Source organism: Brienomyrus brachyistius, chromosome 4 (assembly GCF_023856365.1).
Source record: "Brienomyrus brachyistius isolate T26 chromosome 4, BBRACH_0.4, whole genome shotgun sequence".
NCBI lineage: Eukaryota > Metazoa > Chordata > Actinopteri > Osteoglossiformes > Mormyridae > Brienomyrus > Brienomyrus brachyistius.
The window spans coordinates 7,047,913-7,070,623 of record NC_064536.1 but is presented as its reverse complement, the minus strand read 5'-3'; the positions used below and the strand labels follow the sequence as shown (position 1 = coordinate 7,070,623).

At 44.9% G+C, this 22,711-nt stretch overlaps 1 protein-coding gene and 1 long non-coding RNA gene across 5 annotated transcripts; one reads left to right on the top strand and one right to left on the bottom strand.

Moving 5' to 3' along the window:
• Window positions 1-988: 988 nt before the first annotated feature.
• On the top strand, window positions 989-3,580 carry LOC125740238 (uncharacterized). 3 transcript variants are annotated; one of them, XR_007397477.1, is made up of 4 exons: window positions 989-1,482; window positions 1,722-1,827; window positions 2,462-2,612; window positions 3,362-3,580. It is a non-coding gene; the product is annotated as an uncharacterized LOC125740238 (long non-coding RNA). The 3 variants fall into 3 exon arrangements; XR_007397478.1 differs by lacking the exon at window positions 3,362-3,580 and having other exon boundaries at window positions 1,722-1,817; window positions 2,462-2,927; XR_007397476.1 differs by lacking the exon at window positions 3,362-3,580 and having other exon boundaries at window positions 2,462-2,927.
• Window positions 3,581-4,838: 1,258 nt separating this feature from the next.
• LOC125740236 (FYVE and coiled-coil domain-containing protein 1-like) lies at window positions 4,839-22,698 on the bottom strand. Of its 2 annotated transcripts, none has more exons than XM_049011128.1 (18): window positions 22,483-22,698; window positions 20,416-20,508; window positions 19,842-19,948; window positions 19,352-19,477; window positions 16,545-16,651; window positions 15,160-15,303; window positions 14,151-14,235; window positions 10,005-11,849; window positions 9,763-9,855; window positions 9,376-9,494; window positions 8,888-9,055; window positions 8,648-8,779; window positions 8,220-8,410; window positions 7,977-8,130; window positions 7,247-7,345; window positions 6,641-6,851; window positions 6,274-6,383; window positions 4,839-6,186 (listed from the first exon to the last, which is right to left on the bottom strand). In XM_049011128.1, exons 2-18 carry the CDS (start codon window positions 20,471-20,473, stop codon window positions 6,111-6,113), a joined length of 3,825 nt encoding a protein of 1,274 aa, XP_048867085.1. In that variant the 5' UTR covers window positions 20,474-20,508; window positions 22,483-22,698; the 3' UTR covers window positions 4,839-6,110. The 2 variants fall into 2 exon arrangements, with proteins under 2 accessions (XP_048867085.1, XP_048867086.1); XM_049011129.1 differs by having other exon boundaries at window positions 20,416-20,481.
• Between the last annotated feature and the right edge of the window lie 13 nt (window positions 22,699-22,711).

The following is a 22,711-nucleotide window of genomic DNA, read 5'->3' as shown; positions in this document are numbered from 1 at the left end:
CAGCTACCATATTGAAAACCATTGATGTTTTCCTTTCCTACTTAATATTGCATGTAAAGTGTTAAAAAATGGGTCAAAGCCCATGTCTTGCCCTAGGTGAGCTTCACTACCAGGGGCTCGAACCAACCAATTTTTTTGAATGGTGCGCAACGTTTTTGTGCAACACATGCTTTTGTATACTATTGTAATGCTGTATTATCTAGTTTGAACACCAGATGTGGAAATTTCAGGTCCAGAAAGTAAAAAATCCAGACTAGGATTTTGTTCCAACCAACCAGTTGAGCATAAAGAATCACAGTCACATAGTACTCAAGAGGTTGGATGAAACAAAATCCTGGTTTGGATTTTTACTTTCTGGCCGTGAAATTTTCACCTCTGTTGAACACACAACCCCTGCTCATAGGTCCTGTTAGGTTCAAGACTGACTTCAAAGTTCTCCTACTTGGCAGAAATTGGCCCCTAGGGTGCAGCTTTTTTCCACTACAGGACTGATTTGCCCTGCTTCTGCGTATGGTGTGTCCTTCATCTTAAAAACATCCGATTTAAGTGAGGCACTTACGGCGTTTATCAGACACCTCAGTGTACATCTGTCAGAACCGGAACCATTTAGAGTTTTAGACCAACAATCTGTGACAAACTCCCTTGGCGAAAACGGATCGAAAGTGAAAGCTATAAGTTGATTCTGCGGTAAATTATGTTTTAAGCTTGCCACTCTTTACACTCGCCAAGACAATTACATGGATTAATTACAAAATGATTAAGAATAGCTTTACAACACTGTCATCAAAACCGGTAATGATGGGGGGGGGGGGGGGGGAGCGGTTCAGAGGCAAATTGAATATGACAAAAGGTAACATATCAGAATAATTTTACGTTCTACACTGAATCGATGGCAAGAAACGTAAAGTGTAGAACTGACTTGATTCTCAAGTTTCACTAAAATCAACGGAGTCATTTAACCGACCACCCGCGTGCGGGAATTACGCGCTTTCTAAACAAAGAGACCGCGCGAAATTAGTTACTACCATTTATTTTCAAAATTTATACACCGATAGTACGACATAAGAGTTTTTTTTTGTCAAATTAAACAGATTCTTAGGTAATTTGTGTTTTAAACCGACTAATCAAACAGCAATTGTTTTGTACGCAGTTAAGAACAGCTGTTTGAGGCACTGCAGTGAAAACCGTAGCGAAACGTCTTTTCCAATTATCGTTTCTGTCGCACACATATCCCAATCGATCGTTGTCTTAAACTAAAATGATCGTAATATCCCCATGCAGCCAGAGGAAGCGGAGGGCCGGGCGGCATGCCAGACCTCAAGCCACTATGCTCCAGGGTTAATAACGCCGAATTAATACCGGCTAAATAAAAGCAACATTTTAATGTAGTCAGAGGTGACCTGGAGGATGAGACCATTTTTAAAGAAATAGTAAAATTTTATAAAGATGATCCGAATATTACCCAGGCAAGATGCTGAAGAGGTTAGTTAAGGGGACACTACAACTGGACACTGATGAAGTCAAGTGTCACGTGGGCATTAAACTAACAGCAGCAGATGGTAAAAATGTATTTTGTCCAAATTTCTCTACAGTTGCTTTAATTGCGGGTGGGGGGAGGCCTTAAGCAGACTGATGGCCTGTCGATTTCTTCTGAAGTGATGCAGAAACCACTTCTGCACAAAGTTTATCTGAGAAAACCTAGGTTTATAACACCTGGGCAGGATCCAGTGGAGGATGCCATAATGTTCAGGATGTGCAGCAAAACACAGGCAGCGTCATCCTTATCTCACCTGTATGTCCCTCACAACGGGGCAGCAGTAAGTAACAGTTAAGTTTATGGAAGCTCAATGATGGTGTAATTAATTTTTGGTCTATTATAAATAGTTAATTGCATTAACAATCCAAGCATTAAGACAGCCATAGCCTAGGTCCTGTAGAAAACTGCACAAGGAGGCTGCAGGAGAGACTGTAGGCGTAATTCACCTTGAACAGTAGCGTGTTATTGTTTCCTCACCCTTTGTACTGTTAATGAGAAAACACAGGGACCTGGCTGCAGCCTCTGCCAGGCCCAGCAGGTCATTGCTTGCCAGGTGTAGTTCACCAGGCCTTCCATGTCATAGGTCCTGGGACACAAACATTTTGGACGCAATGCCCTGCACGCTGAATTCGGCTGGGCCTAGAGGATGTGATTGCGGTGTTAGCCAGTAAATCAAGTTAACACCAGAGTGAAACACAAGATATATATAAAGAAACACATATTCCCATTATGCAAGTAAACGGCAATGCTGTATTTGAAGCTTTTGACAATCATATTTCCTTAATATAAGATACAAGGTTATTCACACAATACCACCACGTTATGTACCTGCTGGAGGGGGGGAGGTATGTTCACACACATATTCACATACTACAAGTAATTTAGAGACACCTGCTAGCCTGACTGCATGTCTTTGCACTACAGGAAGAAACTAGAGTACCTGAAGGAGAAACTCGTGCGTGACATTGAGAGATCATGCAAATGGAACACATAGCCAGCAGAGGACAGATTCATCGCACCAGCCATGGAAGTATGTTACCAACTGAGAACCACAAAACAGCTCCTCCTTACAAAGGTGAAAACCATGTATAGACCTTTCCCTCAAATCTCCTATACATAAACATTTAAAAAGTTAAGGTAATAGACTAATCATTCAATTGGATGTTTTTGTGTGAAATTTATGCTATGAAGCAGACATGCAAAAATGCAGGCCAGCACACTGAATATACGTGTGGCTGCCCTCTACTGGAAACATGTGACATCCACAAGAAAAAGCTAAATAAATGCTATATAGAGACGTATGCTTTGGGAAGACAGCCTTCAGTTCCTGATCATGCAAAATATATATATAATATGATTTCTCTTCTATGCCAGCTGTAGAGAAACCTGTTATGATAACAGCTGCTTGACTGTAGTAATGCAGCTTATTCCCACTCATCTTAACAACCAGGCTCAGTTGAGATCTCATGTTAAACCATTAAAAAAAAACACTCACCTTGATTTCCTCTTCCTGTCCCTCCAAGGCATTAGAGTATAATTGCATTTGGGAGGGGTATGTTTTGTGTCGACTGGCAGTTTAATTATCAAGAGGGACCAAAAGTTACAGATTTTGGTTTAGCTTTGGTGGCAAAGGGCGCTTTTCAGGGGGGTGTCAAGCCTACAGTCGCGCATTATCATTCAACTCACATGTCCCGGGCTGCAGCCGGAGCGAGCAGAGCCCCTGTGGGGGAATGCGTCGTGTTTCTCAATGAGCTCATTAACCTTCCCAAACGGGCTGCCCCCAACCTCCTTTCATGCTAGTAGCCGTCTTGGCTTTATCCTCAGCTCCCTTACTCTGCGCCGACCATCTCTCCTCCTCCGCAGCCAGAGATACCAAGGGGGAGAGCAGCATCTGTGCTGAAGAACTACACTGTTATCTACACCGGAGATAAATCCACATAGTAAGGACTGTTAAGAATAAAATGAGGAAAACAATGAAAGCAATATGCTCCAACACAAAGTCACCTTACACTGTTTAGATGGTAAAGCTGTAGGTACTTTCTTTTCAAGTGGTAAACACATTCACAAATACAATTATTGTGGAGTTTTGCATTCATCTTCTCTGCGAGCCTGAATATTACTTGGGATGCAACTTACAGGGCAGAGTACAGAGACTAGGTAGGACAAAGGGCCAGGACAGCAGAATTTATACCAGTACAAAGGCTCAATTCAGTAAGAACTCAACAAGAAACAATAGGGTCACTTTAAGGTAAAAAAAAATAATAATAATAATAAAAACCAGCAGAACCGACTTACCAATAAAAAGGAAATATAGCCACAGAACCAGAAGACTGTCCCCATCCTGTCTTAACATTCACTGCTACTCCAGTTGTCAGTTAGATTGTTTTGCAGCTAGGGTTTGTCAAACCACTTCTCCACCATTGTTAGCGTAAAGGCCTGCTGATTGTTATTAACCAGGTGACCAGGGTGTCATCAAGGGTCTAGTTCTGATCATTCACCATGGAACTAAAACTACTTATCCGGGAGGAGTTCTGGGTAAACTCCAGGGGTAGAAAAGTGTTGCATCCTAACTGGTTTATCATCGCAGGGTCTCAGCTGCCTCCCATGTGTAAGGATTGCATTTTCCTTCCATGCTTCTTAATTTCATTACAGGTTACCCACAATTCCTCAGGAGAGAAGTTGTTAGTTTATTTTCACTCATTGGCTGTGTCCGAATTTAGGGACTGCACCCTTCTACGGTTACATTCTGAGACTGAGTCACAGCCGTGCGACAAGGCTGTCCCATTTCGAACACCCCTTCAAACGCAGTCTATGAATGTTTCATTTTTCAAGTTGCGAAGAATCTGCCTGATGAATCATTTGCAGCCCAACATATCAAAAGATTCACCATACAGAGGTAAATTGAGTGTGTCCCACTTAAGCATCAGGAGCTAGGAGCAGTGCTTTGGGGCTCAAGGGTAGGGGTAGGAATAGTGATGCAAATAGAAATTATCCATAGGCCAGACCGTTCCATTTCTCAACCTTTTCTGTTTGACCTTCGAAGAACAGAGCCTACAAAGGCTACACTTTCAAAAGACAGCGGCCTTCAAATGATGTAGTTCCTGAATTCAGACACAACCACTGACTCAGTACTTGTTAATTAAGCTATTTCCTCTTTAAAACGAATCATTCTCCCTCAACAGCTGCTGTTTACTTGGGCCATCAGAGCTTTTGAGAGTGATCTGTAGGGTATCTACCCCCATTAACAGGTAAACATGTTCCTGAAGAGTGACATGCAAAGGAAAACACACATCATGGCAAATTAAACCGCATTTTGACATTTTATTTCAGTACCAAATATACATGTTTGAGAGTTACCAACAAAACTGGTCATGCGTTTTCCTGATACAAACATTCCTCATCTTCGAGAGGCTGTCATCTTGGAGTGCTGAATTTCTGTCATGGAGAGCTCACACCTACGAGAGCTTTGATTGATGTGACACAGAGGTACCTGTGATCTTAATAGCTACTACATCCACTGAAATTGTCGAGATGAGCGACCTGTATATAGGACCCGTATGTGTCACAGAAAGATCCATGTACTGGCCTACAGAGGGCATGACTCTCCATGACTGCGCCTGGCCGTGACTCATCATAACCTTGCCTTAAATGCCTTTTCGAAATTCTCCCATCAGAAGAGAGATTTTAATGTTTTTTTTTTAATCATTTAATTTAAAAATATCCTTCATTATATGAAAAAGTGCATTTGCCTTATGAAATATAAAACTGTATAATCATCTCTTCGAAGCAGCATTCGGCAAGAACAATCAGGTGAGGTTACTAATAAAGACAAGCGTCATTAGTAAACACTAATCAGCTTTTTAGTGTGCAATGTTTCACTTTTCAAGGAAACAAAACTAAACGTAGTTCTTTGGAAAAATAAGCAAATCATTTTCTCTGCTGGCTTGGGGTCCTGCATAGGCTTATAGCGAACATCAACGTGACATTTAAATGTATTTCTCTGTAAGCACAGCAATGCTTTCTTAAAATCACAGTTGCATACCTTAGTGGCATTTTAACATGAACTACTATTGTTTTCTCAACATTGACACCTTGTTTCGGTTTGTTTGTGAGAGAAAGCAGTGCCAGCTGTACACAGAGTTTAAATCAAAAGTAAAAGCATCTTTTGTTGACGTCCTTTTTTCAAAGCCATATAAGACGACTGTTGATATTTGTTAAATATCTGCTGACATATAATATAGTTCAAAGTTATCAAACAAAGACATAGTGTTCCTTACATTCAGGGCTAGATTTATGACAATTAAACTCTATCATTGCTGCATTTTACCTATTAAAGCCATATGTCGCCATTCACCTGACACTCTTGTAAGCACTGAACTAGTATGTTAATGCCGCGTACACAATTTAAGTGTCATTTTGCCTCTGACAGTGTCTTAAACAGTTTTCATGTCATTATTTATTTTTATTTATTTATTTTATTTTATTTTGGGGGGGGGTAAGAATAAAACACCAGCAGCCTCTTGGCACACATACAAGGTTCAATAAATAAGAAGCAGGAGGTATCAGGCTGTAATTAGGAAGACTCACTCCCTTTGTGTATTACGGGCTTCTCGACAACCAAGTGATATAGGACCTTTTTTGAGATGAACCTGCCAAAAGAAAGAAAAATATCATAAACACAAAGCGTGATACTGCGCTAAAAAAATGTCGTAAAAACGGCTACATGGGCACCTCACCTGGAAAAAGAATTGTCAAAAATGAACGTGTAAATTCCTGGGTTCCTGACTTTCAGCTGTCCGTGGATGGTTTCCTTGTGTGAGTTACACCGTGTCAGCGGGATCAGAACCTTAAAACACGACGAGGAAAAGGTTATCCCAGTACTGGCCAAACGTGATGGCCAAATGAAGCTTTATGAACCATTTACTGTATTTTCTAAACCCACTAGATGGTGCTCTCTGTCCAAAAAAGTTCTCAAAGCATGCACCAAAGCAAACCAAAAGCACAATGTCGTGGGGTCAAAAATACAACGAATGGTTTATGAAGCTTCATTTGACCATCTCTACTGACTATTACATCAGGCAGCTTGATGGATTACTTCTTCACCTTAGACTGCTCAAGGAGGGATTCAGCAGCTGGTCTGTGCACCACGCTGAAGGAGATGCTCTTGGGCTCGGAGGTGAAGACCCAGGCAATAGTAGGACCAGCCTCAGGTGCCGTGATAGCGATGGAGCTGTAGCAGCTGGACTTAATGAAGAGCTCCCGGGAGGTCTCGCCAAAACATGCCACGTCCTCCAGGCTGAGGGGGACCAGGAGCCTGGGGGAAGGGCTCCGATTAGAGGCAGTCACGGATGTACATTCCTTTGTGGCAACTCCTGATTTGGATCTCTGTTTCCATCAAGTACGTGGCCACAGAATACTGTACACACAGCCATGTGAAAGAAGACCTCAAGGTTTCGAACAAGCACGGGTAAACTCAGCTAAACTTTTATGGAATGCATCAAATCATTGGGTCAGTGATGTACTGGTCCCAGAAACATCTGAAATTGAGTCAATATAAAAAACATAGGTACAGAAATATAATTTTATCACTACAAATTGATTGAACAGTAATGAACGGAGGCAGCTTGTCACCTGGATAACACAAAAATATCATATAGCTAGGCAGCTATGACATATAGCATCGAAAATACAACAGGAAAATAAACTCACGTGAGTTCTCCAGACTTTAGCAGGTATATTTCAGCATCCTGGACAACAGGAGTCAACTCATCAGTATCGTCAAGGGTCATGTCTCCCACACTATCACTTCTGAAATCAACACCACCAAAATGCAGTCGCTCAGAAAATTGCAGCGCCCCCTATCCACTTGGATGAATTAAACCTGCAGGACGAAATAAGCCTGATGTTTCGTTTAGCAGACAAGGACGTATTTGTGAGAAGTTTTCCCATGGGAGATTAATTCTCAATGAAGCCTAATTAATTAAAAAGCTCAGCTGGAACAAAACCAGTGTAGCCCACAGACGTCCCTTAACAAACTGGACCCCGGAGACACACAGTCGCGAAAGGGATGTCTGACACCCAAGCACGCTGTCAGCAGAAATTAAGCAAGCAACGACAGTGGATTCTGGAAACATCACCGTTGCCTTACGGACAGGAGAGAACAAGGTATTCGACTCAATGTCACTGTTAATCTTTCTCAAAAAGCGATAACAAAGCAGTATGGTAATGCAGCTCATTCATATCATATTAAGTAATCCTTTAATGTGAACGCTGTAACCAATACACTTACAGATGTACCGTCATTTTTGTTTATGCACATGATCAGTGTTGATTATAGGCGGCCTGGGTTCTGTAGCAAACATATCAGAGGTCCTGCATCCCAGTGCCATGTGGTAGTGTAGATACATGCGTGTGTGCGCTATGACATGAGGGTACTCACAGGTCCAGAGCTCTTGGCTGAAACGTGCTGGGCGTCCTCTCAGGAGAGCCCCCCATCATCTGAGAGAAGGAATCGCTGCCATGGACTTCATTCACCTCCTCTTCTGAGATGATGTCAAACACGCCATCGTCCGCCTTAGACGACCGCTGCGTTGCTGGCCAGCATCAAAGGAACAACAATCTTACAACGGGATGCAAAACGTCAGTACATCCAGATACACAAACGGTTTCCAGACTGGTTCACCTGTGCCACTGGGTGTTGGCCTGTAGGGAGAGGAGTGGCTGTTGGGCAAGCTGGGAGGGCTGCTGACGTCAGGATCCGGAGTGCGGTCTGGCGCAGCCCCGCAGTCGCGGCAGCAACGGTCTCGCTTTCCGCCGGGCAACATCCTGGTGGCGCTGGTGCTGCAGTAGTAGCAAAAGGGACGGGCGCACAGCCTGGGACAAAGAGCCCACAAAGCCAATTACTGGAAGTCTGGGATACAGACAACGTATCGGGTCGGAGGGACTGCACATCTTTCATGGCTTACTTGTTTAACCCCGTTTCCTTTGGTGGAAGAGTGTCTCACCCTACCTGCCACATACAAGCACCACCAAGTACTGATGATTCAGCTCTTCTCTGAAATGGGCCCTTGGGGGGGGTTTGTTATGGAGACACAACTGACTGGCACCCACCTGCAGGAGTGGCGACGGACCCACCAGCTAAACTGGCTCTGGCAGCCCAGGCAGTGGGTGCCGTCGTAGTCAATGAGCTGTTTCTGCTGGAAGTTCAAGGCATCAAACTTTTGCCACAGGGCATCCTTGTCCCTGGGTTAGAGACAACAGTTTGGGTTAACCAGCATGCGTGCCTAATAAACTGGCAAATGTATAGTAGGAAAAACGGCAGCACGACATGGGCACGGGAACGCGATGTACCGGATTAGCTCGATGAGCCTCTCCTCCAGGTTCTTCTTGGTCCGGTAAAGGTCGTCTATCTCGGCCGCGGCCTTCATGTCACAGCTGCGCCTGTCGGCAGCCGCGAGGTCCATCTGCTCCCTCAGGTCGCGGCAGGCGGCCTGTGTGGCGGACAGCTCCTCCTCGGCCCTGGCGGGGAGACAAACAGTGGCACCTGCTAAGCGTGTGAGCCCCACCTGCTGGTCATGGGTGATAATTCAGTGGCATGGAAATATCCTTTAGTCAGGATTTCTTCCTTTCAAGTCTTCAGTAACGCACATGACATCAAAAGAAGTTCAGACTATCAGTTTTGCAAAATCAGGCAAATAAAATATTGATAACACAAATATTAGTAATGATAATTTTTTTTTAACAATGACATTAAAAACGGCAATAAATCTGCAAATTGCTTATGCAATCCTTTAATCATTGGAGCTGCTCCTCCAGAATAACATAAAGCAACTTAAGACCTTGTCAGATTCTCAGTCAGCCTGACTATCTCTGCAGCCTTCTGCTGAATCACGGACTCCGCCTTCTCTACAAGGACGTTTCTCTCCTCCAGCAGCTGCGAGGATCTGCCAATTTCATCCTTTAACACAAGGGTAAAACATTTTTTAAAAAGCAGTGTGTTCAGCTGAAATGCAGGATTCTTTAAGCAACATAACTTCCCCTTCCCCCTTTGCTTATATTTCATTTAGTTTTCAGCCAAGACTATTATTCAGAGTTCCTGTCTCTCAAGCTGGGGCACTAACAGGCTTGTCTGCGAAAATGAGTGTGACCAAAAACACTGCCCCAATTGCCATAGCATGGTCTCGGGTTGCCGCCTGGACTCAAGTGTCCCTGAGGATGGGACGGACCTCCAGCTGGGATAGCCTGGCCTCCAGCCCATGTTTCTTCTCCAACTCCACTGCATGCCGCTGCCCGACACTCTCCAGCTCTTCAGTGGCACGCTGCAGGGAGAGGCGAGGCATCAGTCAGCATGCGTGTGTAAAGGCTGACTGTCAACAATAGTGCGGTGATTTCAGCAGTCTCCCCCAGCAACACATCAACACTACGCCAGTTTAATCTCGTTATTAGTACAGGTGACAGATTCTGCTACCTGGAGCTGGTTCTGGAGGGTCAAGGCCTCACCGCTCATCTGGAACCTGACAGTGTCCACCTCCTCCCTGGCTCGGACCTCAGTCTGCTTCAGCCTCTCCTGAAGCTGCAGCACGGTGGCTGAGAGAGCCTCTGCCTGCTGCAGTTGCTTGTGCAGGCTGGTGTTCTCCTGCTCCAGTACCTGCAGCCGGGCGTAAGCCTCCTCCTTATCGGACGTCAGGCTACCTACGCGGATGCCCAGCTCAGCCGACTCTGTGGTGGCCCTCTCCAGGGACTCCTTGGTCTCAGTGCGCTCCAAGGCTAGCCGCTCAAAGCGCTGCTTTAACACATCCAGCTCCTCCCTGCAAGAGGCGCTCTCCTGGCTGTGGGCCTCCTCCTCAGTCTCCAGCATCTCTTCCCTCTGCTGGTGCAGCAGGATCTCCTGCACATGCCGCTGGTTCAGCTCCTCCACCTGGGACTTTAGCTGGTCCGTCAGGGACTTCAGCTCCTTACAGGAGGCCTCTGCCACTTCCAGCTGGGCCTGGGCTTTAAGCTTCTCCTTTGCCAGATCCTGGACGCTGCAGCGCAGGTCCACTGCCTCGGCCTGGAGCCGGGAGACCTCCTTCACATGCAATTCCAGCTGCGTCTGCAGTGCCAGTGCGGAGGAACCTCTCCCCGCACTCTGCAGCCTGGCCTGCAGCTCCTCACTCTGCTGATCCCCGCTCTCTAAGAGACCAGCCCCCTTCAACTGCTCCCGGAAGCTGGCCTCACTCCTCCTAGAGGTGGTGAGGCTGCTCTCCAGCTCAGTGATGTGGCAACCAATGGCACGCAGCTCCTCCCGCGTGGATGACAGCGCCTCTGTCAGGATGCCCTGCTTCTCACTCAGCTCCCGGTTTTCCTGCTGTAGCCTCCGTATCACACCCTGCACCATGGTGTCAGTTGCCTGCCCACCCACATGCGCCTCCTGGACCTCCGTCAGCTCCCTCTTGGTCTCCTTATTCCTGCTCATGATCTGGAGCATCCTGTCATTGAGCTCCATCAAACTGGCACACCGCGCCTTGTAGTCACCCACCTTCCCGCCCTGCTGCTCCATGTCAGCCTCCATCTCGACCAGGCCAGTGCTCACACTTTGCTTCTGCGTCTCCATCTCGGTGCTGACAGACAGCTCCTCTTTTTCGGCCCCCACTTGCTTTGTCAGTGTATGGATTTGCCCTTCCAGCTTGTTCCAATCACTGCCCTGTCGCACATTAAGGTTGTCCTCCTGCATCTTCCATTTCAGCTCTTCTACCTGCCGATCCCTTGCCTCTAGGGAACTCTGCAAGTCGAGCAACTGCATTTGAAGCTTGCGGGACTCCTTCTCCTTAACTGCTAGTGCCCCCTGCAGTTCATCAATGGTACTGTGCATCTCCTTCATTTTACAGCCTGATGCTTCATTCCGCCTTAAATCCTCAGCCAGTCCATCTGCCTCTCGCCTTCTTGTTTCAGCCTCACGCAGAGCCTCAGACTTTTCCTTCTCTGCTTCCTTGAGTTTGTCCAGAAGCACATAGATTTTCTGGGCATAGTCTAGATGGCCAACAGCATGCTGCCCCTTCTCGACTAGTGCGGCATCAAGCCTAGCCAGGATCTCAGCCTTCTTTTGGTTGGCATTGCTGAGCTGGGCCTCCAGCTGGCCCTCCAGGGACTTCACTAGGGCGCGCAGACCTGCTGCCTCCTCATTCGCCCGTTCCACCTGCTGCAACAGCTCCTGCTGCCTCAGCTCAGACTGGTCCAGCTCCACCCGCAGGTCTTCTGTGGCACTGCAGGGGGTCAGGCCACTCAGGTCACTTAAGCTAGGGCCTGGCTCAGGGCTGTATACGAACTCAGGGGCCTGTGAAAGGAAACAGAGACCAATCTGACCCACTAAGCCAACCAGATCCCTATAAGACTCAATGGTTAAACAATACAAACCAGACGAATGGAATGGAGTTCCTGTCTCTCATACTGGGGTAGTTTAAATGCACTTTCCCACTGAAATTTAGGAACCTAGTTCTTGGGCCATCTCGAGCAGGAAGTTTTCAGTTGCCCACCACACAACAGGAACAGTGACTTTTTTCTTACACGCAAAAGCTCATAGGTTAAACTTCACATGTAACATACCCCAAAATTATGGAGGGTGAACAACATTTTGTTAGTTATTGGGGGGGGGGGGGGGGGGGGGGAAAATCGCATTTTAAAAATATTGTTATGGCCTGCGACACATTTGTAATTCATTATTAAATCTTAAAATATTAAAATGAAAAGTGCCTACTCTGGGGAAAGGACTTGCACAGGAAAGCTTAAGAACTTCCTCCAAGGAACTAAAATCGGGCCAAGTGCCAGTGCTGGAAATAGGTTCTGGTTCCTGAAAAAGTTCTCTGAGGTGGGAAAGCGCCTTAAGTGCCAATGATATTACAGCAGAGCCCCAGAGGGATTCAACACAACAATGTACAGCCCAACGCAATGTTACTGCTGTTGTAACTGACCCAAAAATAACACTCTGTAGAGTGCAACTCAATTCTCATGGAACTGGCCATGACTGACCAGCTGACCTCACACAAACAAACAGTACAGAAATAGGAGCAGTTTACACTGGAGTCATAGAAAAACTGCAGTGCCTCAGTGATCATAAGCTGGTATGTCCCAATCCACTTCTCTAGTACCCCAATCTAATCCATTCAATATTTTTATCTGCCGATTTTGAGTTCTGATCCAATCTTTTAATAATAAATATTTAAATATACATACACATACAGTAAGCATTGGTAACGCTTTGTCTGAGTAAGCATTGTGATTTTGCAGTATTCTTCCTTATGATGTTTCTGCAAGTGCCTAATTAGATCTGTTCTGTTGCTACCTCAAGTTGAACAGATGCCATTGCAATCATTGAAGGTAGCTATTGGGCTACTCTGAGTTTACAAATTAAAGACTTTCTACACGGCTGATATCTCGATAGCTGGTAGTTGCAAGCCATGTGCCACAGGCTTACTGCAGCATGCAACGGAATCTGCACAACTGACGTAAATTAGGTGGATGCGGAAAGTTAAATAGATGGGGGTTCGGATGGGGCTGTGGTAGCCGATACCGATCAAGTTAAAAATGCCTGGATCTGGCCGGATTCCGACCTTTGATATTGGCTGGGGACATCACTATTTGTAATATTTATCTTCATCGTTTTAACCTGTCAGCAACAGTTAAACGGTGTCATCAGCTTAGTATGGCAGCCCACTGCTTGCCTCCAGCCTGCACCAGAATATGCTGTGTGACAGTCAGCTCTCACCGTCGTGGGCTGCTTTGAAATTATGTGGTTGACAGGTATTGTGATTTGTCATACAAGTAAACAGCACCATCTGCAGGTGTTCATTATTATTACCATTTTTACACTGGCAAACAGCTATTTGTCTACAGCTATGGAGCAAGGCCAGCCCGAGTCCAGCCACCCAGGGTGATTACCAGTCCTCAGTAGATATCATGATATCACATCACGATGTAACTGCGATTATATGGGGCACGCGCAAAAATCACCAGGGCTTCAAATTCATGTTCGTACTCCAACTTATTGGTATTATCTGGACGTTTTCTTCCGCCCACAATTTAGCTATCAGATTAATAAGTAGGACACCTGAATTATTAATGAGAGGTATGTTGTGACGCCCAACAGTTAGCGGGCCGTATGAATTCAGTGTATCCTTCTGTCTATTAAATTTGGCTGGCCGAGCACACCACATACTTCTGTTTCGGAGCATCGTGGCAGCGATAAGCACTGAAGTGAAGGTGAAGAAAGGGACAGCTCAACCGCCACAACATCTGTTAAATCAGGAGATATTGTGGATTAACAAGGTAAAAATTATGTCGGTGGTGTGGCGGTACTTTTTTGCAGTTTAAAGTCTGACACGTTTATTAAAACATAAGGATACGCCAAATTTATACAGATTATTAACTTTTGGACATCACAATATGCCTCATCAATACTTTAGGCGTACTACTAATTTTCTTACCAAATTGTGCGCGTAACATATTTCTGCAAAGTCAGCGTCCAGACAAATGTTTACGCCTGTCACCTGAAGTCCTGGTGACTGCTACGCATGCGGCATATAACCGCAATGTGATATTGCGCAGTCCTGGTCCTCAGTATTAGGGGATCGGCACCAACCTGCGAGTAGCTGCTAACCAGGCTGCTGATGCTGGAGCTGCGGCTGGGGGGTCTCCACATGTGGGCCGGTGATCCCAGTGTCCTCCTGCAGGGGGCGATATGTACGCACCACGGTATTGCTGAGGTCTGACCCAATATAGGTCGGGATGAACCTCAAAGTGATACTTCCTGTGGTTATGAGCTGGAAGGAGTGTTTCTTTTGTAGCAATGAGTCAGTTAAGTGTTTGTTCCACATCACTGACCACACTGGACCGATTCAGTGTTTATTACACAGCATTGATCGCACCCATGGGACCATCCTGGCAGCACTGGTGTAACGGTTGTGATATGGACAGCCATTTCACTGACCCAAGCTGAAGCCCACAAGGAGAAGTGATGCTGATCATTGCAAAAACAGAAGCTTGACTACAGCTTTGTCTCCAGGGGAAGTGGGGAGTTTCCTTACTGTTAACTTTGACGTTAGCAAACCATGTGTCAAACTTCAATCAAGCCCATTCCTCTTTCGAGTCTGCCCTAACCCACCCTGCCTGTCCCATCATGTGCCACGACTCCCACTTGACCCCAAAACACATCCATCCATTTTCCAAACCGCTTATCCTACTGGGTCACGGGGAGTCCGGAGCCTATCCCGGAAGCAATGGGCACGAGGCAGGGAACAACCCAGAATGGGGGGCCAGCCCATCGCAGGGCACACTCACACACCAGTCACTCACGCATACACACCTTTGGGCAATTTAGTAACTCTAATTAGCCTCAGCATGTTTTTGGACTGTGGGGGGAAACCGGAGTACCCGGAGGAAACCCCACGACGACATGGGGAGAACATGCAAACTCCACACACATGTGACCCAGGCGGAGCCCCGAAACACAGATCTAGCCAAACCCCAGGCATAATGAGCTTTTCCACAAAATGTATATGGATTAGGCCAAAACTTTCCTAAAACCTAGTAGCACTTAAGTTCATTACAATGACTCCTCAACGTGAAAGTGTTTCCCCCCCCCACTGTACCTAGCAAAAGTGGGCCAAGAGGAGTCCAGGTCGAAGCCCCTGGAAGCCACGTCAAACTGGATCTCATTTAGCTCGTACAGGTGATTGATGATATCCGCCGCAAGCTGGGACTTCAGGAACGGGCTGCGGGCGTAATACCAGTCGCTGCATGGAGAGAGGACGCCAAACGTCAGGAGCATGCGGAAAAAGCCCCGAAGAGGACTGCACGCATGCGACACTTAAATCAGCAAGGCGTTTAACCTTATGTTTGCATTACTCCTTAAGGGCAGATGATGATGCTCAGTAAAGAGCTTCCGCATGGACAGAAGCATGTTTTGAAACCCCTCAAGTCACCATGCTGACAGGAACAGGGAAACGATACAGCCGATCAGCAGTTAATGGAGAAGCAAGACTGAATAAAGGAAGGAGATACCGGACAAGTTTCCACTTGACAATATTTTTATTAATGTCCCTTATATGGAAATATGGTCAGACTATAATGCAGGGGTCACCAACATGGTGCCCCCAAAGACCACGAGCCGCCCACGGACCTGTTCTAAAAATAGCAAAACTCACCAGTGAGCAGCGTCTAAAATTTTATTTTATCCTCTTGCTATTCTTCTTTAATAAGATTTGCATTTATAGAAATTTGAAAATGACATCTAAAAAAAGCATTATACATGTTTATTATACATGGTTTAAGAAGAGTGTACCAAACTGGTAGCCCTTCGTATGGCTCAGTACCTGTGAAGTGGCTCTCAGTTTCAAAAAGGTAGGTGACCCCCCCCCCTATAATGTATGGAAAAAACGAATCTGAAAAATTTGATAATTCTTCGCTGTCAAGGCTCTGGCATAGTAAAATATATAAAATACGAAATACTAATGCACAAAAATTCTGTAAGTTGTGTTGCTTTGTCTAAACCAATGGTTCCCAATCCTGTCCTTGGGGATACCCAGGTAGGGAGCAAAAATGTATACTGACTGGGAGGGAGCAAAAACGTCAGCCATCTGTGGGTTCCTAAGGATTTGGTTGGGAAACACAGCTTTAAAGAATGACTTCAGGATTCATCTTCTATGCTAACAACCAGCCTATATTATGGAAGATTACTCTATACTCTCTATCAATTGTACTGGTGAAACTGGTGTTCTCTGGTCTGTAGCTTGCACAGCAAACTGATTCTATAGCAAATGCAGCATTTCCATTTTGCTAAACTTTACATTCACTTTCTATATCTATATATATATATATATATATATATACACACACACACACACACACACACACACACACACACACACGTCCATCACCACCTATGAAGTGGTTTCTGCTCCTATGAAAGAAGCCAGCACTGTGGTAACCAGAGCAGGACTAGAAAATGACACGCAGAGTGACCTGTAACGGCTACCTGGTGACCCGCTGGTTCATCAGGCACTGCTGCAGGGTGTCGGCCAGTCGCTGGTGGAACAAGGAGTAGCGGATGAAGGCTCTGCCTTTCCCCAGGGAAGTCTTCAGCTGAAACGGTGAGATGCTGCAAGTTATCTCAGCTCCAGAGTGGGTTGGAAACCAGGGGGCTGAAGCTTCAAGGCATATACAGCTGTGGGTAAAGGCTCTACAACCAGCTGTAAGAACATCAGGTTTAGCCAGCCTGCATTCTCAACTTAAGCCATTAATGACCGAAACTGAAGTCACGCCAGTTTCAATAACTGCTTTAATTTAGGCAAATTCACGGTTGAGGCCAGAAGTTTGTAGTTTGTGTGAAGAATGTTCCCATCATCTGGCCCGCACTACCTTCATGCAATATCTGCATTCAAGTGTGATGAGTGCATTCTTCTTTAGACAGGGCTCATTTTATGTGGGTTTGTATGTGAATAAGAGAAACTCCAGTTAAAGTAAACAGCACCTTTGGATAAATCGAGTACAAGATATAGACGTTTACTCAGAAAGAAATACATGAAATCCATATAATTACCCAAGTGATCGACTGAGTGATTAGCTGAACGCTAAAACAAAAATCATACTTAAAATTAGCTCTTAACATATGAACATGCAGCTTGTGTTCCTCCAACCCTTATAACCAACAGAAAAGCATGGTTTGCAGAAAATGCAAGGCAGGTCTACTTTTCTGGGGGGGTGGTAGAAAACTCCAGATGCAAAGGATTTCCAGAAGTGAGAAGACAAGAGTTGAGGATTACAGTCGCACAGCAGACTAGAGTAGCGACAGGGGGGCAGCTTACTGAAATCCCCCCTCTGATCAAAAACCCGCTCTAACTATGGCGACTTGTTGAGGAACATTTACTGATGGGGATCCTGGCAACAAAAATGACGTAGAGCGGCAGGATAATGGAGAGCTCACTGCCAGCGAGGGAAGGTTCAGGGAATGAGAGACATGCCTCAAAAGCGAGCCTCAAGTGACTCAAACAGCTTTAACAATGGTGACCAGAAACAAAATACTAATCAACTACCCAATTAGCACGAGATAAAAGTGGGGGAAAATGGTCATCGAAAACATCGAAAAGTATGCAGTGGCAATCTGTGATGGGGGGCATACAGGAAAAGGAAGCGTATTATCGCTGATGTTTTACAGGAATCATGTGCGTGTGTCCTCGCAGATTTGCTGTAAATGATGCCCTTGGTGTGAGATTTTTATTTTATTATTACATATGCTTATTACTTGAAACCCTGAGTTCCTCATTTGTCACAACAGGACCTTTAGGTCAGACACATTTAATGAGTAAGCAAATGTTCTTCAGACCATCAACCAGAGGTAATCAAATTGTGGGGTGCATCCCTCTGGTGGGGTGCAAAGGAATTGCAGGGGGGGGGGGAGGAGGCACAGGTGAGGGAGGGAAAAAAAACAGAGCTGTAGGGGAGGGGGTTGAGCTGTGGGTAGATCTATTTTGAAACCCTAACCTTCAGAAATATTAAAAATAATGTGAACACATATGCCTGCACACGTTTTACAAAGCCAACAAATTTAAATAACCAAAATGTGTAAAACAGACAGGTAGCACATAATACATACAATGGACTGTTTGATAAAAGTTTACAATAGGAGAAATGCTGAATTAATGCATACATACTTGGAGGAACCACGGAGAAATATCTAACTTCTAGTAGTGTTGAAAGAAAACGTGATGGCAAAGCAAGGCCTACAATGATTAAAATCATAAAAGATGCCAACGCATATCTATAATACCTGTTTGTGTGTGTGGTTTGGGGGGGGGGGGGTGGTGGAAAATCAGGACAAATATATCAGCCCTAGGGGGACTCTGTCAAAAAAAATGCAATACCACTGCTGCAGACCAGCAGTGCACAGAGCATATGTGCAGCACTGGGGTTTGTGCTTATATACATAGGCAAATAAGAATATTTATATAATTATGTAGTGTATATGCAGAACTGTATAACTATTTTATATAACACACACACACACACATATATACACATATATACACATATATATACACATATATATATACATACATACACACACACACACACACATATATATATATATAATGTGTGTGTATGTGTGTATATATATATATATACACACACACACACATTATTATATATATATATATATATATATATACATACATACATATATATATACACACACACACACATTATTATATATATATATATATATATATACATATATATATATATACACACACACATTATTATATATATATATATTATACTGAGTGTGTGTGGATGTGTATAATATATATATTGAATTCTACTCCTCCAATACACCTCAGTGCCCTTATTTTGAATTACGAATATTGTGTGGCTTTCAGGGAAATGCAAGTTAGAAAAAGAGACAGATGACAAGTTTTTTAAACTTCACAATGTGTGAAATGACTGAACAAACCACAAAAAGCGTGTTTATTCCCCCAGTTAAAAAGAGCCGACCTGAACTTCTCTACCCTAAATTAACTATGACATCGTTCTGACAGGCGCCCTTCAGGACAACACGTTCGTTCACGAGACCCGGGTCCATTGACCTGACCCAATAGCTAAGGAAAGCTGAGCTAATCTCCATGACACACAACCCACTGAACTTGCCTCCTCAAGAGCTCTAGTATGCGAGAAACAAACAAAGCCTCACAAATACAAACGGCCAGGGAGCCCCAACCTGGGCTGCCTCCTCAGAATGGACAGACAGATGCACACGGCCAGGAAACATACCGCGGACCCGCTTACCTCAGGGATGGACTTGACATAGCGGATCCCATCGTTGGCTCCCTTAATCTTGCCAAGGCAGTCACTGAAATAATCCCAGTAATCTTTCCTTGTGCCCAGCAAAGTTTTCTTCTCTTTCTGGTCAAACTGAAGACGTCACACAACACATTTGCTTTTTAAAAGACTCAGATGGCCAAGATGGGGGTCAAACTCAGCAGTTAGCTTTTTTTGATACATGTGACAAGAAATAAAGGGACTAATTTTATTGAATAGCAGCCCATCTTATTCTACATTAGCAATTATCGCTACATTATTGGATTAGTGTGTTACGGCCGTACCTTTATGCAAAATCCAAAATTTTTAGCAAATTTTTCGGAAAGCCACTAACAAAGTAGATTAATTTCAGGGGTCTTGTCCATTGGGGTGCAAGAGTCCTGCTATGCAGGCTCTGGTCCAGATATGGAGAATGGGAGTTTTTGTGTAACGTTTATGGGGGAACAGCGGAACCCACCTGCAGGAGGTACTCCAACTTATAGGAGAACTTGTGGAGGCTCACGCTGTCATCAGTGATTGGTTCTCCAAGCTGTGTGTGTTCCCGCTTGAGCTCTGTCACGGCATCTTGGTCAGGTGTGGGAGAGGGACCGTCAGTGTGCATGCACAGGACGAGCCACCAGACTCTGACCGCAAGGCACCTCTACTCCACCATAAAGTGCACCATTCCCATGGTTAATTTGCTCACAGGGACAGAAAAGCCATTCATAAGGTTAACTAAACTACAACTCAACCACCTAAGAAAATCTATGTTCTGCAGTCACGCAGTGAACTGACATCCTCATGCATGCTCTGCAGGGGAACAGTGGCAAAAAAAAAACTGCGGGTGGGGGTCTTTATCAAACAGGAAACACCACTCTAGCAAACATACACACACAAACACGTACAGCAAACAAAGAGAAAACACATAGTCTGCCTCTGTAGGAAATACTTTTGGTGTGCCTCTTACACACACACACACACACACACACACACACACACACACACACACACACACACACACACATATATATATATATATCCACACGGTTTACCCTGCAGATCTCTGATAATCCTTTGGAGCTGGTTCTCCCCGACTGTTACATTGGCCATGTCCCTGCCTGGGGGGTGGGGCAGGCGTCAGTGTGCTGAATCAGGGGAACATGCACATTTAGAATTAAGCACACACATGCACACATAAACACTGGCATCCAAGAGATGCTGCATGTTTGTTGCCCAGCACAAAGCAGTGGCAGGACCGAGTATCTGCACTAATGTGATGAAATGTGACATGCAATTAAACCCAGCTGGTGCAATCAGGATGTGGGCCGTTTGTGAAACCTCAACCGGAGGAAGGTACCAGAAGACGACTAAAGAGGAAACGTTCACTATAATCACTGGGGAGGCAATACTCAGAAACCACTGAATGCAAAATACAGGACTTCTCCGCAACAAACCACTGAAGGATCACGGAGCAACATGCCACGAAGGGGAACGGACCTTTGCAGGAACTGCAACGGCAGAAGAGTCAGAAACCATTTAAGGACAGTGTGTGCAAACATCTGCATCTGCCCTGCTCCCTTACTTTTTTTTTATTAACCTTTAAAATTATTTTTGGTATTAATTTTTGCCCCACACCATTTACATACTGATTTAATTCAAGGTCCCACCATCATATTAAAGAAAATATTTATGAGGCATCTCTGCAGATTTTCTGGCCATATACAGCACACTGTTACCGAAGGAGGCTATAAGCTGACAGCCTGTGCTGTCAACACATAAAGGTTAGCGCCAGTATATCTCCCTCCAAACGTGAAACAGGACACCTAACTAACAGACTTAAAGCAGCAGGCCACACTGGAAAAAGATCTGAATGCGATCATCACTCCTGGACTAGATATATTTGCTAAATCACACCATTTTAGATGCTGGTTCCAACTCCATGCATCTGACATGATTTGATCTAAAACTGAACGGCAAACTTCACAGTCGAGCAGTACATACTTTTAGGCTACTACTAAAAGGTTCATAGAGGTTTGACTTGTTCCCAAATACCGATTCCAGAATGAGACATTTTGAGAATGAACTCCACTTGACAGTATGTCATGTGTACTACAATAAACCTAACCCGGCTCCATAACAACCTAAGCTCTAAAAGTCACTATCCAGGACACTGAACCGCAAAACCAATAACAGGAAATGATAACGTAAGTCCAGACCAATCCGTGTGACTGATGTTCACAGAAACCACTCTGTTACTGATGGCCTACCAGCACTAGACTCTAAAACTGAATAGCCATGATGCAGAAATGTGTAAGGGTATACTGTACCTTATACATTTGTAAAAGAGAACTGCCTAGGGCACAATAGCTAACTTTTTTGTTCTTTAAATATAAGCAATTGCACCGTGCCTGCATAATACATAATTCAGTATCCGCAATCTTATTCAAGTGGGACAAGCATTTGACCGTCTTGGATATGCAGGTGCCCGCCTGATACCGGAAATCTTACCCACATCTGATTTTGCTCAGACTCATATGGATGTATGCGTGTCAGGGAGTACTGTATTCAGAATTACGTTCTTCTAAATAGGAGGTCCAGGGTTTACCGACCCTAACTCATCTCATGGTGTCAGATTCGTGCTTTTCAACGTGTTTTAAAGTACTGACACAACGCAGAAAGAAATAGGATACCACTAAATAAAACAAAATAAAATATTATAAATATAAGAACTGTCATAAGCTAAAGTTATATTTTAAAGTAGGGTGACGTCCTTACGCAGAGACATTAGAACTGTCGGCTCTGTAAGCGATTTGACTAAATCTATAGTGGTCTATAGAGTATAGTGGGTCCGATCTACGGACGCATTAAAGTGAACATGATCGCGAAGGTTTATCGTGTTAAAGTCAGGGCTTTGTAAGTGATATGGGTAATTCTGCAGGAGTGACGGGTCCGAACTGCGAAGGGGGGTTAGCATATTAGCCGATTAGCCCGCACACGCTTGCGCGTCAATAAACCCGTCAAAGTGAAAGCAAAGCGGCTTTCCGCGCACTCCATATGTTCATACTCGCAGTTTTAGCAAAAAGACGACAAGAAGATAGGGTAACAAAACTCCGACATACTTAAGAAGGCAGCCGCTCCGCTTGAGCTGAACGACTCGATACGCGGGACTATACCGGGTCCGAGAGGCGGGCGAGACGGTATGATTGACAGCTGCCTGGGCGAATGGGAGTCGCCCGCGGAAGCGGTGACGACGGCGCGGCAAGTTAGGTTGCAGGGTGTTGCAGGAGGTTAGTGAAGCAGGCAGGGGACGCCCTCCTGTTAAAACGACCGTTCGCAGCCATGTGATGG